Genomic DNA, 27,500 nt, shown 5'->3' with positions numbered 1-27,500 from the left:
AATGAGAGGCGACGGGCTGGGGTGGCAATTCTTGTTGCCCCCCGGCTCAGAGCCTGTACGTTGGAGTTCAACCCGGTGGACGAGAGGGTAGTTTCCCTCCGCCTTCGGGTGGGGGGACGGGTCCTGACTGTGGTTTGCGCTTACGCGCCAAACCGCAGCTCAGAGTACCCACTCTTTTTGGATTCGCTCGAGGGAGTACTTGAGAGTGCTCCCCCGGGTGATTCCCTCGTTCTACTGGGGGACTTCAATGCTCATGTTGGCAGCGACAGTGAAACCTGGAGAGGCGTGATTGGGAAGAATGGCCGCCCGGATCTGAACCCGAGTGGTGTTCTGTTATTGGACTTTTGTGCCCGTCACAGATTGTCCATAACAAACACCATGTTCAAACATAAGGGTGTCCATATGTGCACTTGGCACCAGGACACCCTAGGCCGCAGTTCTATGATCGACTTTGTAGTTGTGTCATCGGATTTGCGGCCTCATGTTTTGGACACTCGAGTGAAGAGAGGGGCGGAGCTTTCAACCGGTCACCACCTGGTGGTGAGTTGGCTGCGATGGTGGGGGAGGATGCCGGACAGACCTGGCAGGCCCAAACGCATTGTGAGGGTTTGCTGGGAACGTCTGGCAGAGTCTCCTGTCAGAGAGAGTTTCAATTCCCACCTCCGGAAGAACTTTGAACATGTCACGAGGGAGGTGCTGGACATTGAGTCCGAGTGGACCATGTTCCGCACCTCTATTGTCGAGGCGGCTGATTGGAGCTGTGGCCGCAAGGTAGTTGGTGCCTGTCGTGGCGGTAATCCTAGAACCCGTTGGTGGACACCGGCGGTGAGGGATGCCGTCAAGCTGAAGAAGGAGTCCTATCGGGTTCTTTTGGCTCATGGGACTCCTGAGGCAGCGGACAGGTACCGACAGGCCAAGCGGTGTGCGGCTTCAGCGGTTGCGGAGGCAAAAACTCTGACATGGGAGGAGTTCGGGGAAGCCATGGAAAACGACTTCCCGACGGCTTCGAAGCGATTCTGGACCACCATCCGCCGCCTCAGGAAGGGGAAGCAGTGCACTATCAACACCATGTATGGTGAGGATGGTGTTCTGCTGACCTCGACTGCGGATGTTGTGGATCGGTGGAGGGAATACTTCGAAGACCTCCTCAATCCCACCAACACGTCTTCCTATGAGGAAGCAGTCCCTGGGGAATCTGTGGTGGACTCTTCTATTTCTGGGGCTGAGGTTGCTGAGATAGTTAAAAAGCTCCTCGGTGGCAAGGCCCCGGGGGTGGATGAGAGCCGCCCGGAGTTCCTTAAGGCTCTGGATGCTGTGGGGCTGTCTTGGTTGACAAGACTCTGCAGCATCGCGTGGACATCGGGGGCGGTACCTCTGGATTGGCAGACCGGGGTGGTGGTTCCTCTCTTTAAGAAGGGGAACCGGAGGGTGTGTTCTAACTATCGTGGGATCACACTCCTCAGCCTTCCTGGTAAGGTCTATTCAGGTGTACTGGAGAGGAGGCTACGCCGGATAGTCCAACCTCGGATTCAGGAGGAACAGTGTGGTTTTCGTCCTGGTCGTGGAACTGTGGACCAGCTCTATACTCTCGGCAGGGTCCTTGAGGGTGCATGGGAGTTTGCCCAACCAGTCTACATGTGTTTTGTGGACTTGGAGAAGGCATTCGACCGTGTCCCTCGGAAAGTCCTGTGGGGAGTGCTCAGAGAGTATGGGGTATCGGACTGTCTGATTTTGGCGGTCCGCTCCCTGTATGATCAGTGTCAGAGCTTGGTCCGCATTGTCGGCAGTAAGTCGGACACGTTTCCAGTGAGGGTTGGACTCCGCCAAGGCTGCCCTTTGTCACCCATTCTGTTCATAACTTTTATGGACAGAATTTCTAGGCGCAGTCAAGGCGTTGAGGGGATCTGGTTTGGTGGCTGCAGGATTAGGTCTCTGCTTTTTGCAGATTATGTGGTCCTGATGGCTTCATCTGGCCAGGATCTTCAGCTCTCGCTGGATCGGTTCGCAGCCGAGTGTGAAGCGACTGGGATGAGAATCAGCACCTCCAAGTCCGAGTCCATGGTTCTCGCCCGGAAAAGGGTGGAATGCCATCTTCGGGTTGGGGAGGAGACCCTGCCCCAAGTGGAGGAGTTCAAGTACCTCGGAGTCTTGTTCACGAGTGAGGGAAGAGTGGATCGTGAGATCGACAGGCGGATCGGTGCGGCATCTTTAGTAATGCGGACGCTGTATCGATCCGTTGTGGTGAAGAAGGAGCTGAGCCGGAAGGCAAAGCTCTCAATTTACCGGTCGATCTACGTTCCCATCCTCACCTATGGTCATGAGCTTTGGGTTATGACCGAAAGGACAAGATCACGGGTACAAGCGGCCGAAATGAGTTTCCTCCGCCGGGTGGCGGGGCTCTCCCTTAGAGATAGGGTGAGAAGCTCTGTCATCCGGGAGGAGCTCAAAGTAAAGCCGCTGCTCCTCCACATGGAGAGGAGCCAGATGAGGTGGTTCGGGCATCTGGTCAGGATGCCACCCGATCGCCTCCCTCGGGAGGTGTTTAGGGCACGTCCGACCGGTAGGAGGCCACGGGGAAGACCCAGGACACGCTGGGAAGACTATGTCTCCCGGCTGGCCTGGGAACGCCTCGGGGTCCCACAGGAAGAGCTGGACGAAGTGGCTGGGGAGAGGGAAGTCTGGGCTTCCCTGCTTAGGCTGCTGCCCCCGCGACCCGACCTCGGATAAGCGGAGGAAGATGGATAATAATAATATCAGTAATAATCACAATAAGGGCAGCACGGTGGACCTGGGGTTAGTGCATGTGCCTCACATTACGAAGGTCCTGGGTTCGATCCCAGGTTCTTTCTGTGTGGAGTTTGCATGTTCTCCCCGTGACTGTGTGGGTTCTACTGCGACTTACTCACACCTCCAAAGACATGCACCTGGGGATAGGCCCCTCCCACCTTCAAACACATGCACCTGGGGATAGGCCCCTCCCACCTCCAAAGACATGCACCTGGGGATAGGCTCCTCCCACCTCCAAACACATGCACCTGGGGATAGGCCCCTCCCTCCTCCAAAGACATGCAGCTGATAGGTTGATTGTCAACACTAAATGGTCCATAGTGTGTGAATGTTGTACATCTGTGTTGGTCCTGTGATGAGGTGGTGACTTGTCCAGGCTGTACCCCGCCTTCCACCTGAGTGCAGCTGGGATAGGCTCCAGCACTCCCCGCCACCCCGAGAGGGACAAGCGGTAGAAATGGATGGATGGATGGAATAATCACAATAATAATGATAATAACAATAATAATAATAATATTAATATTATTATTAATAATAATAATAATAATACCAAAAATAATAATAATAACACTAATATTATTAATAATAATAATCATACCAATTATAGATTAGATTCATCTAGCGCTTTTTACACCAAACATTCATTTATATGAAATATATATTGTATGAATGAATGTTTGGTGTATGAATGAATGAATGAATGAATTCATTCATTCATACAAAAACATTCATGCATTCATTCATTCATATACCAAACGTTCATCCATATTCATACACCAACCATTCATTCATTCATACATACACCAAACATTCATTCACTCATTCATTCACTCATTCATTCATACACCAAACATTCATCCATATTCATACACCAACCATTCATTCATTCATACACCAACCATTCATTCATTCATACACCAAACATTAATTAATTAATACACCAAACATTCATTAATTCATACACCAAACATTCATTCATATTCATACACAAAAATGCATTTATATTCATACACCAAACATTCATTCATTCATATTAATACGCCAAACATGCATTCATATTCATGTCTTCACACGTGATGAGCACACATGATCCTCACAGGTGGAAACATCCAACAGTAAACCAACATCTCACTCTTCTAATCAACCTGCTGATATATTCTTCATACAACATCTACTGTACACCCACCATCATACTGTACATCAACAACCATACTGTACATCTACCACCATACTGTACACCCACTATCATACTGTACATCTACCATCATACTGTACACCCACTATCATACTGTACATCTACCACCATACTGTACACCCACTATCATACTGTACATCTACCATCATACTGTACACCCACTATCATACTGTACATCTACATCATACTGTACATCTACCATCATACTGTACACCCACCATCATACTGTACATCTACAACCATACTGTACATCTACCATCATACTGTACACCCACCATCATACTGTACACCCACCATCATACTGTACATCTACAACCATACTGTACATCTACCACCATACTGTACACCCACCATCATACTGTACATCTACAACCATACTGTACATCTACCATCATACTGTACATCCAACATGATACTGTGAATCTACTATGATACTGTGCATCTACCATGATACTGTACATCCGGCATGATACTGTGAATCTACTATGATACTGTGCATCTACCATGATACTGTACATCCGATATGATACTGTGAATCTACTATGATACTGTGCATCTACCATGATACTGTGCATCCAGTAATGTTGGGACTTACCAGCCAAAAGTTCCTGGCAGGACCGCACTAAGTCAGAGGCCAAGACCAAGGGATGGTTGGTGTTGAAGGGCGGCTGCAGTTCATTCCATTGTGGAGTTCTGTTGGGAATTGAAACAACAACAACAATAAAGGAGTGTGAAACAACAACAATAAAGGAGTGTGAAACAACAACAACAACAACAACAACAACAATAAAGGAGTGTGAAACAACAGTAATAACAATAAAGGAGTGTGAAACAACAACAACAATAAAGGAGTGTGAAACAACAACTACAACAACAATAAAGGAGTGTGAAACAACAACAACAACAATGAAGGAGTGTGAAACAACAACTACAACAACAATAAAGGAGTGTGAAACAACAACAACAACAACAATGAAGGAGTGTGTAACAACAACAACAATAAAGGAGTGTGAAACAACAACAACAATAAAGGAGTGTGAAACAACAAAATCAATAAAGGAGTGTGAAACAACAGTAATAACAATAAAGGAGTGTGCAACAACAACAACAATAAATGAGTGTGAAACAACAACAACAACAATAAAGGAGTGTGAAACAACAACAACAACAATAACGGAGTGTGAAACAACAACAAAGGATTGTGAAACAACAATAACAATAATAAAGGAGTGTGAAACAACAACACCAAAAATAAAGGAGTGTCAAACAACAACAACAATAAAAGAGTGTGAAACAACAATAACAACAATAAAGGAGTGTGAAACAACAACAACAACAATAAAGGAGTGTGAAACAACAACAACAATAAAGAAGTGTGAAATAACAACAACAATAAAGGAGTGTGAAACAACAATAACAACAATAAAAGAGTGTGAAACAACAACAACAACAATAAAAGACTGTGAAGCAACAACAATAAAGGAGTGTGAAACAACAACAACAACAATAAAGGAGTGTGAAAAAACAACAACAATAAAGGAGTGTGAAACAACAATAACAACAATAAAGTAGTGTGAAACAACATCAACAACAATAAAGGAGTGTGAAACAACAACAACAACAATAAAGGAGTGTGAAACAACAACAATAAACTAGTGTGAAACAACAACAACAACAACAACAACAAAGAAGTGTGAAGCAACAACAACAACAACAACAATAAAGGAGTGTGAAACAACAACAACAATAAAGGAGTGTGAAACAACAATAAAAGAGTGTGAAACAACAACAACAACAACAATAAAGGAGTGTGAAACAACAACAACAACAACAACAACAATAAAGGAGTGTGAAACAACAATAACAACAATAAAAGAGTGTGAAACAACAACAACAACAATAAAGGAGTGTGAAACAACAACAACAACAACAATAAAGGAGTGTGAAACAAGAAGAAGAAGAAGATGAAAGAAGACATGTGGTCACCTGGCCAGGGTCCAGCAGGCCCTTGGAGAACTGCAAAGTTCTAAAGCCGTGTCGTCGCTTTTTTTCTGGGCTGTGATGATTGGCCGAGGTTCCAGAACGTGTTCCACCAGGTTACCATAGCAACTGATGATGTACAGTGAGTCCACCACACTTTGCCTTGGCTGGTCTGCGAACAGACGATATCATCTGATATCAGTATATTATATACATATATATATATATATATATATATATATATATATATATATATATATATATATAATATATATACATATATATACTGTATATAGGCATGCTAAATGCTAAGCTAGACAGTAGTCATGTAGTATCAGTATGTGTTTGATGATTGTGGTATGAGATGACCTTTCTCTCTCTTCATGGTGGGGTTGCTGATGAACCAGGAGCGGGATGAAGCAAAGATGGCGGCCACACAGAACTCTCCTCCAGCAGACTTGCTTGGAGAAATCTGTGATGGTGGTTTAGTTTTGCTGTGGAGAAGACAAACATACCAATCATCTTCCTTCTGCCTTCCATTGTGGACAAGTCTGACGTTAGTTCTGCCTTCCATTGTGGACAAGTCTGACGCTAGTTCTGCCTTCCATTGTGGACAAGTCTGACGTTAGTTCTGCCTTCCATTGTGGACAAGTCTGACGTTAGTTCTGCCTTCCATTGTGGACAAGTCTGACGTTAGTTTTGCCTTCCATTGTGGACAAGTGTGACGTTAGTTCTGCCTTCCATTGTGGACAAGTCTGACGTTAGTTCTGCCTTCCATTGTGGACAAGTCAGCAAGCAGCAAATGTCATGAAGACTTAAAGAAAACATTGAAGTAAGAAACTTGGCAGTGTTTAAACGCTAACATGTGTACAAGTATCATTCTTCTACCACAAACATGTGTACTCTTCTATGTACTCACAACTTCTGTGTACTCACAACTTTAATACATCAACATGTTGTCTCACAAGACTGACTGCAATCACTCAAAGTACCATTCACTTGTTCATCTACTTGGGTGACAAATGTATACTTGGGTCTTTGGGACCAGCATCAAGACTAGATGTGACCGATCAAAGTCTAAGACTAGATATGACCAATCTAAGTCTAAGACTAGACCTGACCAATCTAAGTCTAAGACTAGATGTGACCAATCAAAGTCCAAGACTAGATGTGACCAATCTAAGTCTAAGACTAGATGTGACAAATCTAAGTCTAAGACTAGACGTGACCAATCTAAGTCTAAGACTAGACCTGACCAATCTAAGTCTAAGACTAGATGTGACCAATCTAAATCTAAGACTAGATGTGACCAATCTAAGTCTAAGACTAAATGTGACCAATCTAAGTCCAAGACTAGATGTGACCAATCTAAGTCTAAGACTAGATGTGACCAATCTAAGTCTAAGACTAGATGTGACCAATCTAAGTCTAAGACTAGATGTGACCAATCTAAGTCTAAGACTAGATGTGACCAATCTAAGTCTAAGACTAGATGTGACCAATCTAAGTCTAAGACTAGATGTGACCAATCTAAGTCTAAGACTAGATGTGACCAATCTAAGTCTAAGACTAGACCTGACCAATCTAAGTCTAAGACTAGATGTGACCAATCTAAATCTAAGACTAGATGTGACCAATCTAAGTCTAAGACTAAATGTGACCAATCTAAGTCCAAGACTAGATGTGACCAATCTAAGTCTAAGACTAGACCTGACCAATCTAAGTCTAAGACTAGACGTGACCAATCTAAGTCTAAGACTGGACGTGACCAATCTAAATCTAAGACTAGATGTGACCAATCTAAGTCTAAGACTAGATGTGACCAATCTAAGTCTAAGACTAGATGTGACCAATCTAAGTTTAAGACTAGATGTGACCAATCTAAGTCTAAGACTAAATGGGACCAATGTAAGACTAAGACTAGATGTGACCAATCTAAGTCTAAGACTAGATGTGACCAATCTAAGTCTAAGACTAGATGTGACCAATCTAAGTCTAAGACTAGATGTGACCAATCTAAGTCTAAGACTAAATGGGACCAATCTAAGACAAAGACTAGATGTGACCAATCTAAGTCTAAGACTAGATGTGACCAATCTAAGTCTAAGACTAGATGTGACCAATCTAAGACTAAGACTAGATGTGACCAATCTAAGTCTAAGACTAGATGTGACCAATCTAAGTCTAAGACTAGATGTGACCAATCTAAGTCTAAGACTAGATGTGACCAATCTAAGTCCAAAACTAGATGTGACAAATCTAAGTCTAAGACGAGATGTGACCAGTCTAAGTCTAAGACTAGATGTAACCAATCTAAGACTAGATGTGACCAATCTAAGACTAGATGTGACCTTTTTAACTCCCCCAGTGTCAATACTGAAATGAACACAATTCACAGTTAGTTGTAAGAATCAACTATTGTTATGATTCATGACTAGTTGTTAGAATCAACTATTGTTATGATTCATGACTAGTTGTAACAATCAACTATTGTTATGATTCATGACTAGTTGTAAGAATCAACTATTGTTATGATTCTAGACTAGTTGTTAGAATCAACTATTGTTATAATTCATGACTAGTTGTAAGAATCAACTAATGTTATAATTCATGACTAGTTGTAAGAATCAACTATTGTTATGATTCATGACTAGTTGTAACAATCAACTATTGTTATGATTCATGACTAGTTGTAAGAATCAACTATTGTTATGATTCATGACTAGTTGTAAGAATCAACTATTGTTATGATTCATGACTAGTTGTAAGAATCAACTATTGTTATGATTCATGACTAGTTGTTAGAATCAACTATTGTTATGATTCATGACTAGTTGTAACAATCAACTATTGTTATGATTCATGACTAGTTGTAAGAATCAACTATTGTTATGATTCATGACTAGTTGTAAGAATCAACTAATGTTATAATTCATGACTAGTTGTAAAAAGCAGGTAATTGTGTGTCACTTGCTAACATGTACAGTGACAAATGGAGGTCCTCCTGTGAGACACAGTTCTTGTTCCCAGGGGGACATTTTATATGCAGTCAGTGCCATCAGTCTGCATTACAACCTTTAGGCTGGTGTGACCTCACAAAGGTCAAAGGTTGATCTACTTTGTATTCATCTGTGCTAAACAAACATCATGTGCTACATTTATAACAATATAAACATTGTATATTTTATTATGTTACATCTATAACAATATAAACATTGTATATTTTATTATGTTACATTTATAACAATATAAACATTGTATATTTTTATAATGCTACATTTATAACAATATAAACATTGTAGATTTTATTATGTTGCATTTATAACAATATAAACATTGTATATTTTATTATGTTGCATTTATAACAATATAAACATTGTATATTTTATTATGTTGCATTTATAACAATATAAACATTGTATATTTTATTATGTTACATTTATAACAATATAAACATTGTATATTTTATTATGTTGCATTTATAACAATATAAACATTCTATATTTTATTATGTTACATTTATAACAATATAAACATTGTATATTCTATTATGTTACATTTATAACAATATAAACATTGCATATTTTATTATGTTACATTTATAACAATATAAACATTGTATATTTTATTATGTTACATTTATAACAATATAAACATTGTATATTTTTATTATGTAACATTTATAACAATATAAACATTGTATATTTTATTATGTTACATTTATAACAATATAAACATTGTATATTTTATTATGTTACATTTATAACAATATAAACATTGTATATTTTATTATGTTACATTTATAACAATATAAACATTGTATATTCTATTATGTTACATTTATAACAATATAAACATTGCATATTTTATTATGTTACATTTATAACAATATAAACATTGTATATTTTATTATGTTACATTTATAACAATATAAACATTGAATATTTTTATTATGTTACATTTATAACAATATAAACATTGTATATTTTTATTATGTAACATTTATAACAATATAAACATTGTATATTTTATTATGTTACATTTATAACAATATAAACATTGTATATTTTATTATGTTGCATTTATAACAATATAAACATTGTATGTTTGTATTCTTATATTATATTTTGACAGGGTTTAGTTCCATGATCAGAGACACTTCATTCAGCGAGTTGTGTTGTGTTATTGCACTTGTTGTTACTCGCTATAAAATACACAAGTACCTCAACTTATGAGTATTAGTACCTCAACTTATGAGTATTTTATGACACAAGCACATTATACACATTGTAAGCATATATGTAATGTAGTAACATTCACAATAAAATGTAATATTTACATATTTTATATACACACTAAGTATATATGTAGTATCTATTAACATTCATAATAACATGTAATATTTACATATTTTATATACACATTGTAAGTATATATGTAATGTGGTAACATTCACAATAAAATTTAATATTGACATATTTTATATACACACTAAGTATATATGTAGTATCTATTAACATTCATAATAACATGCAATATTTACATGTTTTGATCATTTTAGGTATTCATTTCACATCACAACGTTCACTTCCCCTTCAACAACAACAAGACTACTAATCATGTCAGACTTGATGAGAGACAACAAAGACTACTTTGGGACAAATGATGATCCAGAAACTTCTATTTTTGAGCCTGAACATAAGGAGGATGATCTACAAGGTACAAAAAAACACAAAGAAGAGTCACATCGTGTTGTATTTGGCGGCGTGGCTCAGACGGTAGAGCGACCGTCCAGAAACGAATCAAGCTTCCGCCATTCTCGTCACTGCCGTTGTGTCCTTAAGCAAGACACTTCACCTACTTTGCTGCCAGTGTCTCTCATACTGGTGTATGAATGAATGAATGTTTGTTGTATGAACACATTCATGTTTGGTGTATGAATGAATGAATGTTTGGTGTATGAATTAATTAATGTTTGGTGTATGGATAAAGGAATATTTGGTGTATGAATGAATGGATGTTTAGTGTTTGAATATAAATGTAGGTTTGGTGTATGAATGAATGAATGATTGGTGTATGAATACAGGAATGTTTGAGGTATGAATGAATTAATTAATGTTTGGTGCATGAATGAATGAATGTTTGGTGTATAAATGTGAATGAATGTTTGGTCTATGAATGAATGAATTGCTGTGATGGAGTGACTTGTCCAGGCTGTACCCCGCCTTCCGCCTGAGTGCAGCTGAGATAGGCTCCAGCACCCCCCCGCCACCCCGAGAGGGACAAGCGGTAAAAAATGGATGGACGGATGGATGAATGAATTGTTGGTGTATGACTGAATAAATGTTTATTTTATAAATGAATGTACGGATGAATGAATGTTTGGTGAGTGAATATGAATTAATGTGTATTGTATGAATACATTGTTTGGTGTATGAATGAATGAATGTTTGTTGTATGAATACATTAATGTTTGGTGTATGAATAAAGGAATGTTTTGTGTATGAATGAATAAATGTTTGGTGTATGAATGAATTAATGTTTGGTGTATGGATAAAGGAATATTTGGTGTATGAATGAATGAATGATTGGTGTATGAATAAAGGAATGTTTGGGGTATGAATGAATGAATGAATGTTTGATGCATGAACGAATTAATGTTTGGTGTATGGTAATGAATTAATGTTTGGTCTATGAATGAATTAATTGTTGGTGTATGACTGAATAAATGTTTAATTTATAAATGAATGCATGGATGAATGAATGTTTGGTGTATGAATATGATAAATGTGTAGTGTATGAATACATGAATTTTTGGTGTATAATTAAAGGAATGTTTGGTGTATGAATGAATGAATGTTTGGTGTATGAATAGATGAATGTTTGGTGTATGAATAAAGGCAGGTTTGGTTTATGAATAAATGAATGAATGTTTGGTGTATGAATGAATGAATGTTTCGTCTATGAATATAAATACTGGTTTATGAATGAATAAGTATTTAGTTTATGAATAATTGGTGAATGAATGAATGTTTGGTGTATAAATACATATTTGGTTTCCTACCTCCAAAGACCTGCACCTGGGGATAGGCCCCGCCCACCTCCAAAGACATGCACCTGGGGATAGGCCCCGCCCACCTCCAAAGACATGCACCTGGGGATAGGCCCCGCCCACCTCCAAAGACAAGCCCCTGGGGATAGGCCCCTCCCACCTCCATAGACCTGCACCTGGGGATAGGACCCTCCCACCTCCAAAGACATGCACCTGGGGATAGGCCCCGCCCACCTCCAAAGACCTGCGCCTGGGGATAGGCCCCTCCCACCTCCAAAGACATGCGCCTGGGGATAGGCCCCGCCCACCTCCAAAGACATGCGCCTGGGGATAGGCCCCTCCCACCTCCAAAGACATGCGCCTGGGGATAGGCCCCGCCCACCTCCAAAGACCTGCGCGTGGGGATAGGCCCCGCCCACCTCCAAAGACCTGCGCCTGGGGATAGGACCCGCCCACCTCCAAAGACATGCACCTGGGGATAGGCCCCGCCCACCTCCAAAGACATGCGCCTGGGGATAGGCCCCGCCCACCTCCAAAGACATGCACCTGGGGATAGGCCCCTCCCACCTCCAAAGACCTGCACCTGGGGATAGGCCCCTCTCACCTCCAAAGACATGCACCTGGGGATGGCCCCTCCCACCTCCAAAGACCTGCACCTGGGGATAGGCCCCTCCCACCTCCATAGACATGCAACCTGGGGATAGGCCCCGCCCACCTCCAAAGACCTGCACCTGGGGATAGGCCCCTCCCACCTCCAAAGACCTGCACCTGGGGATAGGCTCCTCCCACCTCCAAAGACATGCACCTGATAGGTTGATTGTCAACACTAAATGGTTCCTAGCGTGTGAATGTTGTACATCTTTGTTGGTCCTGTCGTCAGTGCAGCTGGGATAGGCTCCAGCACCCCCGTGACTCCGAGAGGGACAAACAGTAGAAAATGGATGGATGGAATCTTAACACATTCAAGTGTTTACTATTATTATTATTATTATCATTATTATTATTGTTATTGTTATTTATAACATTAAATGTATCTTGCATCATCAAAGTGTTCATTATTATTATTATTATTGTTTTTGCTACTATTAAAATTATAATATTATTGTCATTAGTAGCATTATTACTATTACTAATATTGTTATTATTATCATCATTATTATTACTTTTTTTTTTTTTAATTCTTATTGATAATAATAAAATTACTGTACCAACAAGCTGATGATGGAAGAGAGATGTAGAAAGAGTAGATGCAAACTAAAAGACATTTTACAAAGTATATAGTATTGAATGTGTACTTTGTAAGAGTACTCAAGTAGTAGTAGTCATGCAGTATTGACTGTGTACTTTGTAAGAGTACTCAAGTAGTAGTAGTAGTCATGCAGTAGATGCAAAGTCTAGTCCATAGTGTCTAAGTATTGAGTGTGTACTTGGTAAGAGTACATGTGTATTAGTAGTCATGCAGTAAGTATTGAGTGTGTACTTGGTAAGAGTACATGTGTATTAGTAGTCATGCAGTAAGTATTGAGTGTGTACTTGGTAAGAGTACATGTGTATTAGTAGTCATGCAGTAAGTATTGAGTGTGTACTTGGTAAGAGTACATGTGTATTAGTAGTCATGCAGTAAGTATTGAGTGTGTACTTGGTAAGAGTACATGTGTATTAGTCGTCATGCAGTAAGTATTGAGTGTGTACTTGGTAAGAGTACATGTGTATTAGTAGTCATTTGCAGTAGTTTGAATGATGCAGACACATTTGTTACTGGATATTTACTCATTCTGCCTTGGAGACTTTGTATTTGTAATTAAGTGCACATTCAACTATTTGATACTTGTTTTTATTGACAAATGTCACCTTTTAATATTCAATGATTATTACACATGTCAAACTTCTGCGCTTAGCTGCCGCGTAGCTGCTGGCTCATAGTAGCTTATAGCCTCGCATGTTTACCTTTTGGAAATGACTTTAGTAAAATAGAAGAAATGGTGTGACATTTAGATGTTAACTGTCATCTTTGTAGAAGTAAACACTCGGCTTGTATCGCACATGATATCACACACACAAGTAAACACTCTGCTTGTATTGCACATGATATCACACACCAGTAAACACTCTGCTTGTATTGCACATGATATCACACACAAGTAAACACTCGGCTTGTATCGCACATGATATCACACACACAAGTAAACACTCTGCTTGTATAGCACATGATATCACACACACAAGTAAACACTTGGCTTGTATTGCACATGATATCACACACACAAGTAAACACTGTGCTTGTATTGCACATGATATCACACACACAAGTAAACACTGTGCTTGTATTGCACATGGTATCACACAGCAGTAAAGTCCATTAGTGTAGAAAGAGGTGTGCAAGAAGGAGTTTGTTCCCTGGAGTGAAAGTGAGCGAAGGAACACAATGCTCATGTAATAGACGCATGGAGTGAAAGTGAGCGAAGGAACACAATGCTGATGGAGTGAAATGTAAAGGACAGTGGGGGGTGCCATTCCCCCCCACTGAGCCTGCTGGAGGAACAGACCCCCCCCCACTGAGTAAATGGATACACACCCGTGGACTTAGGTCCAGAACTTTGGACTGATGGAGGACACGGTCTACAACTTTTACAACTAATCAGCCTCTCAGTCTGATACAAGTTGGAGTGTAGGATATCATTATTGCCAAGATCAATAGTTGACTAAAACAAATATTATTTACAGTATCAATGATGTCATCAATACATTCAACCAATCCCTGCAAAGTATTCACTCACACCCTCAAAACTGTCTACAACTTTCATGTGTCATGTGACCTGTGTCATGTGACCTCCTGTGCCATGTGACCTGTGTCATGTGACCTCCTGTGCCATGTGACCTGTGTCATGTGACCTGTGTCATGTGACCTGTGTCATGTGACCTGTGCCATGTGACCTCCTGACCTACGGAATATGTACTTCACTGTGCAATCTACTAATAAAAGTCTCAATCAATCAATCAATCAAACAATCAATCAATCAATCAAAACCTGTGCCATGTGTCATACGACCTGGGACATGTGTCATGTGACCTCCTGTGCCATGTGACCTGTGTCATGTGTCATGTTACATGTGTCATATTACATGTGTCATGTGACCTGGGACATGTGACCTGTATCATGTGACGTGTGTCATGTGTCATATTACATGTGTCATGTGACCTGGGACATGTGACCTGAGTCATGTGACGTGTGTCATGTGTCATATTACATGTGTCATGTGATGTGTAGGACTCTCACACATCACATGACTGTGTCATGTGATGTGTGACATGTCATGTGACCAACATCCTGCAAGCTCCTGAGCAGTGTGTCAGTCAGCAGAGTGTGTGTGTGTGTGTGTGTGTGTGTGTGTGTGTGTGTGTGTGTGTGTGTGTGTGTGTGTAGTATTAAAGTAATCTCAGGCCACATCTGCAGCAGGTCAAAGGTCACCTTCATCCTCTCTCTCCTGTCTTTCTCATCAACTCTTCCTGCTTGTGTGTGTGTGTGTGTGTGTGTGTGTGTGTGTGTGTGTGTGTGTGAGGTGAAGTGACTAAATCTCATATTTGACATGTTGTGGTGTGAAAGTTGTCTTTTTGTGTTGTTGATGATGATGATGATGATGATCACTTCTACTACTGATGACCTTCACATCCTGACCTTCACATGCTGACCTTCACATGCTGACCTGACCTTCACATGCTGACCTTCACATCCTGACCTTCACATGCTGACCTTCCCATCCTAATCTTCCCATTCCTACCTTCACATGCTGACCTTCACATCCTGACTTTCACATGCTGACCTTCACATGCTGACCTTCACATCCTGACTTTCACATGCTGACCTTCACATCCTGACTTTCACATGCTGACCTTCACATCCTGACCTTCCCATCCTGACCTTCACATCCTGACCTTCACATTCTGACCTTCACATGCTGACCTTCCCATTCTGACCTTCACATCCTGACCTTCACATGCTGACCTTCCCATCCTGACCTTCACATGCTGACCTTCACATCCTGACCTTCACATGCTGACCTGACCTTCCCATCCTGACCTTCACATTCTGACCTTCACATGCTGACCTTCCCATCCTGACCTTCACATGCTGACCTTCCCATCCTGACCTTCACATCCTGACCTTCACATGCTGACCTTCCCATCCTGACCTTCCCATCCTGACCTGACCTTCACATGCTGACCTTCCCATCCTGACCTTCACATGCTGACCTTCCCATCCTGACCTTCACATGCTGACCTTCCCATCCTGACCTTCACATCCTGACCTTCCCATTCTGACCTTCACATCCTGACCTTCACATTCTGACCTTCACATGCTGACCTTCACATGCTGACCTGACCTTCCCATCTTGACCTTCACATTCTGACCTTCCCATCCTGACCTTCACATCCTGACCTTCACATGCTGACCTTCACATGCTGACCTTCCCATGCTGACCTGACCAAAGTCCCTGACTTGAAGTCTAAGGTCATGTTTCAAGTAATAATGGCCTGGTGTCAGTCACACTAAACCAGCGTCGAAGGTTCCTCTCCTCACACTTTTACACGGGTAAGTATTTCTTCAATCTCCAGCACTTAACTTTGTATGGACTCATTGATCCTTTACAAAGTGAGTTCGGACAGGAAGTGACGGCAGAAAGACCCCGCCCACACAGGAAGTGACGTCAGAAAGACCCCGCCCACACAGGAAGTGACGTCAGAAAGGCGGCACCACAGCCAGCTTCATAATAAAGTGGTTTGGTAACTGGGAGCTAACCACTGGAAAGTCATGTTTGTCCTTCTTCTACACACACACACACACACACACACACACACACACACACACACACGCACACGCACACGCACACGCACACGCACACGCACACGCACACACGCACACACGCACACAAAGCCATTGCAGCTATTCGAGATACAACACTTCTCAGATGGCAAGAGAACTTTCCGATGTCAGCTGTGATGCTACTTAGCCAAAAACTTTGTCCATTTGTCCAAGGAGAGACAAGGAGAATGACACATGTGTCACACATCTGGACCACCACATCATTTGTGTGAACCACCAATTTATTAAACACAACCTTAATAAAATACTCTCTATAAATGTTTCTGCTCTTTACCTTCTGACACAACAATATTACTTACTACACACAACAATAATAAAACACTTCTATATACATGTCTTCTGACATAACAATATTACTTACTACACACATTAATAAAACACTTCTATATACATGTCTTCTGACACAACAATTTTACTTACTACACACAACAATAATAAAACACTTCTACACACGTCTTCTGACATAACAATATTACTTTTTACACACATTAATAAAACACTTCTACACACGTCTTTACCTTCTTGCACAACAATATTACTTAATACACACAACATTAATAAACACTTCTACACAACAACACATGATGCAACTTCATTTCATGCAACAATGCATCCAAATATGATATTGTCAGACATTTTGGTTAGAATAAAACACTTAATCTGCTTGACTTATGACGTAAACAGTTACTTTTAAAGTGTTTAAATAGTTACTTTTAAGGTGTACAAATAGTTACTTTTAAAGTGTTTAAATAGTTACTTTTAAGATGTATAAATAGTTACTTTAAATGTGTATAAATAATTACTTTTAAGGTGTATAAATAGTTACCTTCAAAGTGTACAAATAGTAACTTTTAGTGTGTATAAGCAGTTACTTTTAAGGTGTACAGATAGTAACTTTTAGTGTGTATAAATAGTTACTTTTAAGGTGTACAAATAGTTAATTTTAACATGTATAAATAGTTACTTTTAACATGTATAAATAGTTAATTTTAACGTGTATAAATAGTTACTTTTAAGGTGTACAGATAGTATCTTTTAGTGTGTATAAATAGTTACTTTTAAGGTGTACAAATAGTTAATTTTAATGTGTATAAATGGTTACTTTTAAGGTGTATAAATAATTAATTTTAAGGTGTATAAATCATTAATTTTAACATGTATAAATGGTTACTTTTAAGGTGTATAAATAGTTAATTGTAACGTGTATAAATAGTTACTTTTAAGGTGTACAAATAGTAACTCTTAGTGTGTATGAATAGTTACTTTTAACGTGTATAAATAGTTACTTTTAAGGTGTATAAATAGTAACATTTTTTGTGTATAAATAGTTACATTTTTAGTGTATATAAATAGTTAAATTTTTAGTGTATATAAATAGTTACTTTTAAGGTGTATAAATAGTTCCTTTTAAAGTGTTAAAATAGTTACTTTTAGTGTGTATAGTTACTTTCAAGGTGTATAAAAAGTAACTTTTAAGGTGTACAAATAGTTACTTTTAACGTGTATAAATAGTTAATTGTAACGTGTATAAATAGTTACTTTTAAGGTGTACAAATAGTAACTCTTAGTGTGTATGAATAGTTACTTTTAACGTGTATAAATAGTTACTTTTAAGGTGTATAAATAGTTAAATTTTTTGTGTATAAATAGTTACGTTTTTAGTGTATATAAATAGTTACATTTTTAGTGTATATAAATAGTTACTTTTAAGGTGTATAAATAGTTCCTTTTAAAGTGTTAAAATAGTTACTTTTAGTGTGTATAACTAGTTACTTTCAAGGTGTATAAATAGTAACTTTTAAGGTGTATAAATAGTTACTTTTAAGGTGTATAAATAGTTACTTTTAAAGTATACAAAGAGTAACTTTTAGTGTGTATGAATAGTTAATTTTAGTGTGTATGAATAGTTACTTTTAGTGTGTATAAATAGTTACTTTTAAGGTGTATAAATAGTTACTCTTAAGGTGTATACATAGTTATATAAGTCATAAAAGGGTTAAAAATAAGATGCTTAAGTCTTGGAATCTATCCATGGATTATATGATAGACATTTGTCAAACAAAAATGATATTTATGGTATAGCAAACACACAAAATATGTAATATTTCTCCCAAAAATATTTGAAAGTAAATATGTCAATAATTCATAACAACATTGATATTGATTGATTATTATTTGTTGAGCAATGACATAAAAACAGTCTTTATGGCAGTCTGGTGTTCGTAAAGTCAACTTTACAACTTATTGCTTTTTTATTCTATTTTTTAAAGAATATTTTTAGACTGCCACAATTAGCTGCGGCACTGTGGTCTAAAGTTAGACTTATAGTCAAATAATGAATACAGTAGTGTGTAATTCAACAAATAATCATTTGGAATTGAAGCGCTGCAAAAGGTCAAATTGATGTTGCTTGTACACGCGGCTGGAGGTGCACCGCACACACACACACACACACACACACACACACACACACACACACACACACACACACACACACACACACACACACACACACACACACACACACACACACACACACACAGCTGGCATGATGTGGGGGAGGAAAGCTGCAGAATGTAGGTTAAGCAGCTGGTGTGCTCTTCTGCTGCCCTGCCAACTACCATGTGCTCATACAGGTGTAAATACAGTTGCTTCACACACACACACACACACACACACACACACACACACACACACACACACACACACACACACACACACACACACACACACACACACAGATGTATTGTTTGGGTGTGTAGAAGGCAGCAGATGGTTTGTGATGAGCAAGTGTTCTTTTCAATCAGGACCAGCCGCCATCTTCAATTTACTGAGTGGAAACCCTCCTGTCACTTATTAATATGACTAATAACAACTTATTAATAGGACTAAAAACAAGTTATTAATATGACTAATAACAAGTTATTAATTTGACTAATAACAAGTTATTAATTTGACTAATAACAAGTTATTAATATGACTAATAACAAGTTATTAATATGACTAATAAGTTATTAATATGACTAATAACAAGTTATTAATATGACTAATAACAAGTTATTAATATGACTAATAAGTTATTAATATGACAAATAAGAAGTTATTAATATGACAAATAAAAAGTTATTAATGTGACAAATAAAAAGTTTTTAATATGACAATCAAAAAGTTACTAATATGACAAATAAAAAGTAATTAATATGACAAATAAAAAGTTATTAATATGACAAATAAAAAGTTATTAATACGACAAACAAAAACAACAAGTTATTAATTTGACAAACAAAAACAACAAGTTATTAATATAACTACTAACAAGTTATTAATATGACTAATAACAAGCTATTAATTTGACTAGTAACAAGTTATTAATATGACTAATAACAAGTTATTAATATGACTAATAAGTTATTAATATGACTAATAAAAGGTTATTAATATGACAAATAAGAAGTTATTAATATGACAAATAAAAAGTTATTAATGTGACAAATAAAAAGTTTTTAATATGACAATCAAAAAGTTACTAATATGACAAATAAAAAGTAATTAATATGACAAATAAAAAGTTATTAATTTGACAAATAAAAAGTTATTAATATGACAAACAAAAACAACAAGTTATTAATTTGACAAACAAAAACAACAAGTTATTAATATAACTACTAACAAGTTATTAATATGACTAATAACAAGCTATTAATTTGACTATTGACTAATAACAAGTTATTAATATGACTAATAACAAGTTATTAATATGACTAATAAGTTATTAATATGACTAATAAAAGGTTATTAATATGACAAATAAGAAGTTATTAATATGACAAATAAAAAGTTATTAATGTGACAAATAAAAAGTTTTTAATATGACAATCAAAAAGTTACTAATATGACAAATAAAAAGTAGTTAATATGACAAATAAAAAGTTATTAATATGACAAATAAAAAGTTATTAATATGACAAACAAAAACAACAAGTTATTAATTTGACAAACAAAAAGAACAAGTTATTAATATATATAAGTGTACAGCTCCACTAATGGACATTGGAGTGTTACTTTCAAAGGCAAAGTTAAAGTATTGCTATAAAGATCATTGTATATGGGACTGTGTTGTATTATATGTATTATAGTACATGTTCCAAACAGCAAAAAGCAGCAGAATTCGAGATATTACAAGTCAAAGTGATGAAGCTCATGACTTGGTGTAACTAAACATTAGCCTATAAGATGAAGGCAATTGCATTTTATTGATATTTGAAATGTATTCAATGTTTATAAATGAATATTTAAATATACTAAATGTAAAAAAGGCAATAAATATTCCAAATAAGATCATTAAATGAGATGTAGTTTGGTTACTTCATCATGAGCGCAACACAAGCTTGTAAAAGTAGACTACAATTCTAAATAAGATGTCACACACAGCTTAAAGATTGATCAATACCTATTTACATGTAGTAATATATAAATATGATGAGTTATCAAAATATAAAAGAAATATACTTGAACAGAACGCTCATGATGGTTACACCAAAAAGTAACGCTATGAAGCGCGTTTTTACAAGTTTTTGGGGCATTTTTATGCTATTTCCAAGCATCTCCTTTTTATTATCCTTGATTTTAAATGGTCAAACTAATGCATGTTATATATGTGTGCCCTAGTCAACAACAAAAAAGTCATATTTATTTTGATTGTTACATTTTGAAGTACATTTGTGCAGGTGGGTGAGAATGTACCCATTACCAGAGCTGTACACATATGTATGTATATGCATATACATACATATATATATATATATATATATATATATATATATATATATATATATATACATACATACAACCCCCCATACAGCACCAAGCAACCCCCCCGTACCAAAAAGCCCTTGATGAAAGCGGATACAATTTCACCCTCACCTATGAACCCACGCCAGGAAACCAACCAAAAAAGAACAGAAAACGAAACGACATCATCTGGTACAACCCCCCATACAGCAAAAACGTCTCAACTAACATTGGACACAAATTCCTCACTCTGATTGACAAACACTTTCCCAAAGACAACACCCTAAGAAAAGTATTCAACAAGAACAACATTAAATTGAGCTACAGCTGCATGAACAATATACGACAAATTATCTCAAACCACAACAAAACAATTGCAAATGAGCCGTCGGCCCCCGGACAGAGCGACCCCAAAACCAACAAAGGCTGCAACTGCCGCAAGAAACCTGATTGCCCTCTCAACGGGGGGTGCTTACAAACATCAGTTGTCTACCAATCTAAGGTAACACGCAAGGACATTAACACATCCGACACATATGTAGGATTAACCGAGGGAGAGTTTAAAACCAGATGGAACAATCACAAGGCTTCTTTCAGGAACCAAAACCTGCGGAATACCACAGAACTCAGCAAACACATTTGGGACCTCAAAGACAATAATGTTGAATATTCAATAACATGGCAAATTATTGCATCCAGCACACCTTACAATAGTGGTAATAAAAGATGCAACCTATGCTTGAAAGAGAAACTGTTTATTATTTACCGTCCAGACCTGTCATCCCTCAACAAGCGCAGCGAAATTGTCACAGCATGCCGCCACAGACGGAAACACCTCCTAGGTAACACATGAGCCAATCACCACGCCCCTAGGCCAGCCTGTACCCACCCACTCTGTGCCCTATATAAACCATGGTATGCGAATGCTCCCATTAAAATCTCCTGATGATTGAGGGTACCCCCCCCTCATGAAACAGGCCTGTAGAGATGAAATAGTCTTGTGATTTTTTTTCCCCCACACATACATATATTGCGCTCTACTACGGTATCGAGCACTATTTTTTGGATAACCTTATTAAGACATATATATATATATATATATATATATATATATATATATATATATATATTTTTTTTTTCTTATTTTATTTATTTATTTTTTGTTTCATCTGACCACACAACTTTCCTCCAGAAGGTCTTATGTTTGTCCATGTGATGTCAAATGAAACAAAAAGTGAGCTGTTTGGCCACAATACCCAGCAATATGTTTGGAGGAGAAAAGGTGAGGCCTTTAATCCCAGGAACACCATGCCTACCATCAAGCATGGTGGTGGTAGTATTATGCTCTGGGCCTGTTTTGCTGCCAATGGAACTGCTGCTTTAAATGGGACAATGAAAAAGGAGGATTAGCTCCAAATTGTTCAGGACAAGCTAAAATCATCAGCCTGGAGGTTGGGTCTTGGGCGCAGTTGGGCGTTCCAACAGGACAATGACCTCAAAAGTGGTAAAGGAATGGCTAAATCAGGCTTGTGTGTGTGTGTGTGTGTGTGTGTGTGTGTGTGTATGTGTGTCCTACCTGGTCCTCTTGGTGATGTTGCCCAGGGTGAGAGGTTGTTTGATCTGCACCAGAGGAAGTAGTAGTAGCAAAGTGGTGTTGGTAGCAGACAGTCGAGGGTTGTTCATGTTGTTGTGACTCAAGTTGTTGTACGACTCTGGACTGCTCAGCTTGGCTGAAACAACAACAACAACTACTACTTTATTTACTGGGTTTATATTTAACTAGGAGTACTACCGAGTACTACTGCGGTACTACTGAGTACTACTGCGGTACTACTGAGTACTACTGTGGTACTACTGAGGACTACTGTGGTACTACTAAGTACTACTGTAGTACTACTGTGGTATTACTGAGTACTACTGAGTATGACTGTGGTACTACTGAGTACTACTGCGATACTACTGTAGTATTACTGTAGTACTACTGTGGTATTACTGAGGACTACTGAGTACTACTGAGTATGACTGTGGTACTACCGAGTACTACTATGATACTACTGTAGTATTACTGTAGTACTACTGTGGTATTACTGAGTACTACTGAGTATGACTGTTGTACTACTGAGTACTACTGAGTATGACTGTGGTACTACTGAGTACTACTGTGATACTACTGTAGTATTACTGTAGTACTACTGTGGTATTACTGAGTACTACTGAATATGACTGTGGTACTACTGAGTACTACTGTGATACTACTGTAGTATTACTGTAGTACTACTGTGGTATTACTGAGTACTACTGAGTATGACTGTTGTACTACTGAGTACTACTGAGTATGACTGTGGTACTACTGAGTACTACTGCGATACTACTGTAGTATTACTGTAGTACTACTGTGGTATTACTGAGGACAACTGAGTACTACTGAGTATGACTGTGGTACTACTGAGTACTACTGTGATACTACTGTAGTATTACTGTAGTACTACTGTGGTATTACTGAGTACTACTGAGTATGACTGTTGTACTACTGAGTACTACTGAGTATGACTGTGGTACTACTGAGTACTACTGCGATACTACTGTAGTATTACTGTAGTACTACTGTGGTATTACTGAGGACAACTGAGTACTACTGAGTATGACTGTGGTACTACTGAGTACTACTGTGATACTACTGTAGTATTACTGTAGTACTACTGAGTACTACTGAGTATGACTGTTGTACTACTGAGTATGACTGTGGTACTACTGAGTACTACTGCGATACTACTGTAGTATTACTGTAGTACTACTGTGGTATTACTGAGTACTACTGAGTACTACTGAGTATGGCTGTTGTACTACTGAGTATTACTGTGATACTACTGTAGTATTACTGTAGTACTACTGTGGTACTACTGTGGTATTACTGTTGTAATACTGTAGAACTACTGTAGTATTACTGTAGTACTACTGTGGTACTACTGTGGTATTACTGTTGTAATACTGTAGTACTACGGTGATACTACTGTGGTATTACTGTGGTGTTACTGTAGTATTACTGTAGTACTACTGTGATACTACTGTGGTATTACTGTGGTATTACTGTAGTATTACTTTAGTACTACTGTATTACTACTGTGATACTACTGTAGCATAAATGAGGTACTATTGAAGTACTGTTGTATTTTAAAAATGTTCCATTCCAAATGTATTATTTTAAAGCAAATATTTTGCTTTTTTTTTTTTTTTTACTTTCAAACCTATTATTTTTGTTTGCGTTTTTTGTTTATTTTCTGATGCAAATATTTGTATTAAAATCCTTTGTTTTTGTTGGCAAATATTTGTCAAATATAAACATAATATAATAATATAATATATAATATATATATATATATAATAATATAAACATGTATTATTTTGGTTTGTTGTTAGTTTTGCTGCAAGTTCATCTTCCTCTCAGACAGTTAATTAGTTAGTTAGTTAGTTAGTTGACTTGTCTCTAGACAACACTTCAAAGTCAGAGGAGGGGGAGGGGGCGGGTGAGGGGGCGGGGTCAGAACAAGTGAAAGTGAAAGTGATCAGAAAGCAGTGAGAAGACATGAAGTGAGCAATGATGCCATGAAGACAGCATCCATCAATCAGCTTTAGTTTTGCTTTCAATATCTAAGAAAAGTCCAAAAGTCAAAGTGACATTTGACCTCCGTCTTAATCCTGTCATCCATCAAATCCATCCGGCTGTCATCCATCAAATCCATCCGGCCGTCATCCATCTTTCAACCACAAGCCTGGCTGGATATCTTTTACAACTTTCTGTCTCTCACACACTTTCTGCAATCATTCACTTCACACACTAATAACAACTAAGTGCTAATAACAACTAAGTGCTAATAACAAATAAGTGCTAATAACAACTAAGTGCTAATAACAACTTCATGCTAATAACTTCATGCTAAGAACGACTAAGTGCTAATAACGACTAAGTGCTAATAACGACTAAGTGCTAATAACGACTAAGTGCTAAAAACGACTTAGTGCTAAAAACGACTTAGTGCTAAAAACGACTTAATGCTAATAAAGACTTAGCGCTAATAAAGACTAAGTGCTAAAAACGACTTAATGCTAAAAACGACTTAGTGCTATTAAAGACTTAGTGCTAATAAAGACTTAGTGCTAATAACAATTAAACGCTAATAACAACTAAGTGCTAATAACGACTAAGTACTAATAACGACTAAGTGCTAAAAACGACTTAGTGCTAAAAACGACTTAGTGCTAATAAAGACTTAGCGCTAATAAAGACTAAGTGATAATAAAGACTTAGTGCTAATAACGACTAAGTGCTAATAACGACTTAGTGCTAAAAACAACTTAGTGCTAAAAACGACTTAATGCTAAAAATGACTTAGTGCTAATAAAGACTTAGCGCTAATAAAGACTTAGCGCTAATAAAGACTTAGCGCTAATAAAGACTTAGTGCCAATAACGATTAAGTGCTAAAAACGACTTAGTGCTAAAAACGACTTAGTGCTAATAAAGACTTAGCCCTAATAAAGACTTAGTGCCAATAACGACTAAGTGCTAAAAACGACTTAGTGCTAAAAACGACTTAATGCTAATAAAGACTTAGTGCTAAAAACAACTTAATGCTAATAAAGACTTAGCACTAATAAAGACTAAGTGCTAAAAACAACTTAATGCTAAAAACGACTTAATGCTAAAAATGACTTAGAGCTAATAAAGACTTAGCGCTAATAAAGACTTAGTGCCAATAACGATTAAGTGCTAAAAACGACTTAGTGCTAAAAACGACTTAGTGCTAATAAAGACTTAGCCCTAATAAAGACTTAGTGCCAATAACGACTAAGTGCTAAAAACGACTTAGTGCTAAAAACGACTTAATGCTAATAAAGACTTAGTGCTAAAAACGACTTAATGCTAATAAAGACTTAGCGCTAATAAAGACTTAGTGCTAAAAACGACTTAGTGCTAAAAACGACTTAGTGCTAATAAAGACTTAGTGCTAATAAAGACTTAGTGCTAATAACAACTTAACGCTAATAAAGACTTAGCGCTAATAACGACTTAGCGCTAACAAAGACTTAACGCTAATAACGACTTGGTGCTAATAACAACTTAGTGCTAATAACGACTTAGTGCTCTTAATGACTTAGCGCAAATAACGACTTCTTTATTTGCTGCTGAACCTTAACCACATTCACCTTTGTTGGACGACACGTCCAAACTTACTGACAATACAACACTTTTCAGTCCTTAAACATCTTCTCTTCATGTTGTCACCTGGCCTTCATGTTGTCACCTGTCATTCATGTTGTCACCTGTCCTTCATGTTGTCACCTGTCCTTCATGTTGTCACCTGTCCTTCATGTTGTCACCTGTCCTTCATGTTGTCACCTGGCCTTCATGTTGTCACCTGGCCTTCATGTTGTCACCTGTCCTTCATGTTGTCACGAGTGGTGTCATGTTGTCACCTGTCCTTCATGTTGTCATGTGTGGTGTCATGTTGTCACCTGTCCTTCATGTTGTCACCTGTCCTTCATGTTGTCACCTGTGGTGTCATGTTGTCACCTGTCCTTCATGTTGTCACCTGTCCTTCATGTTGTCACGTGTGGTGTCATGCATGACATGGTGTGAAGGTGCACAAAGTCAGAGTCAAACTGAACGCCGAATAAAAAGTGATTTAGTTTTTGCTGAGTTAAAAAAGGATTGTCCTTGATAGCAGATTGCATGAAAATTAATAACTTCAAAAATAATATATATATATTTTTAGATAAATATTTTAGATTGTAAAAATGTCATTAAAACGTTTT

The 27,500-nt window shown here is 37.8% G+C and overlaps 1 protein-coding gene across 1 annotated transcript in view; it reads right to left on the bottom strand.

The window, feature by feature from the left end:
• Nucleotides 1-27,500, bottom strand: part of bcas3 (BCAS3 microtubule associated cell migration factor) — a 283,967-nt gene that overhangs the window by 160,361 nt on the left and 96,106 nt on the right. The window contains exons 16-19 of the mRNA XM_061925915.2: nucleotides 23,264-23,417; nucleotides 6,332-6,456; nucleotides 5,969-6,134; nucleotides 4,578-4,675 (exon numbers count right to left, since the gene is read on the bottom strand). Coding sequence (XP_061781899.1) covers nucleotides 4,578-4,675; nucleotides 5,969-6,134; nucleotides 6,332-6,456; nucleotides 23,264-23,417 — 543 coding nt within the window. The remainder of the gene's footprint in view (nucleotides 1-4,577; nucleotides 4,676-5,968; nucleotides 6,135-6,331; nucleotides 6,457-23,263; nucleotides 23,418-27,500) is intronic.

This window comes from Nerophis lumbriciformis, linkage group LG30, assembly GCF_033978685.3.
Source record: "Nerophis lumbriciformis linkage group LG30, RoL_Nlum_v2.1, whole genome shotgun sequence".
In the NCBI taxonomy this organism is placed as follows: domain Eukaryota; kingdom Metazoa; phylum Chordata; class Actinopteri; order Syngnathiformes; family Syngnathidae; genus Nerophis; species Nerophis lumbriciformis.
Note: the sequence above shows the minus strand (reverse complement) of the source record. Positions and strands in the feature narration are given on the sequence as shown.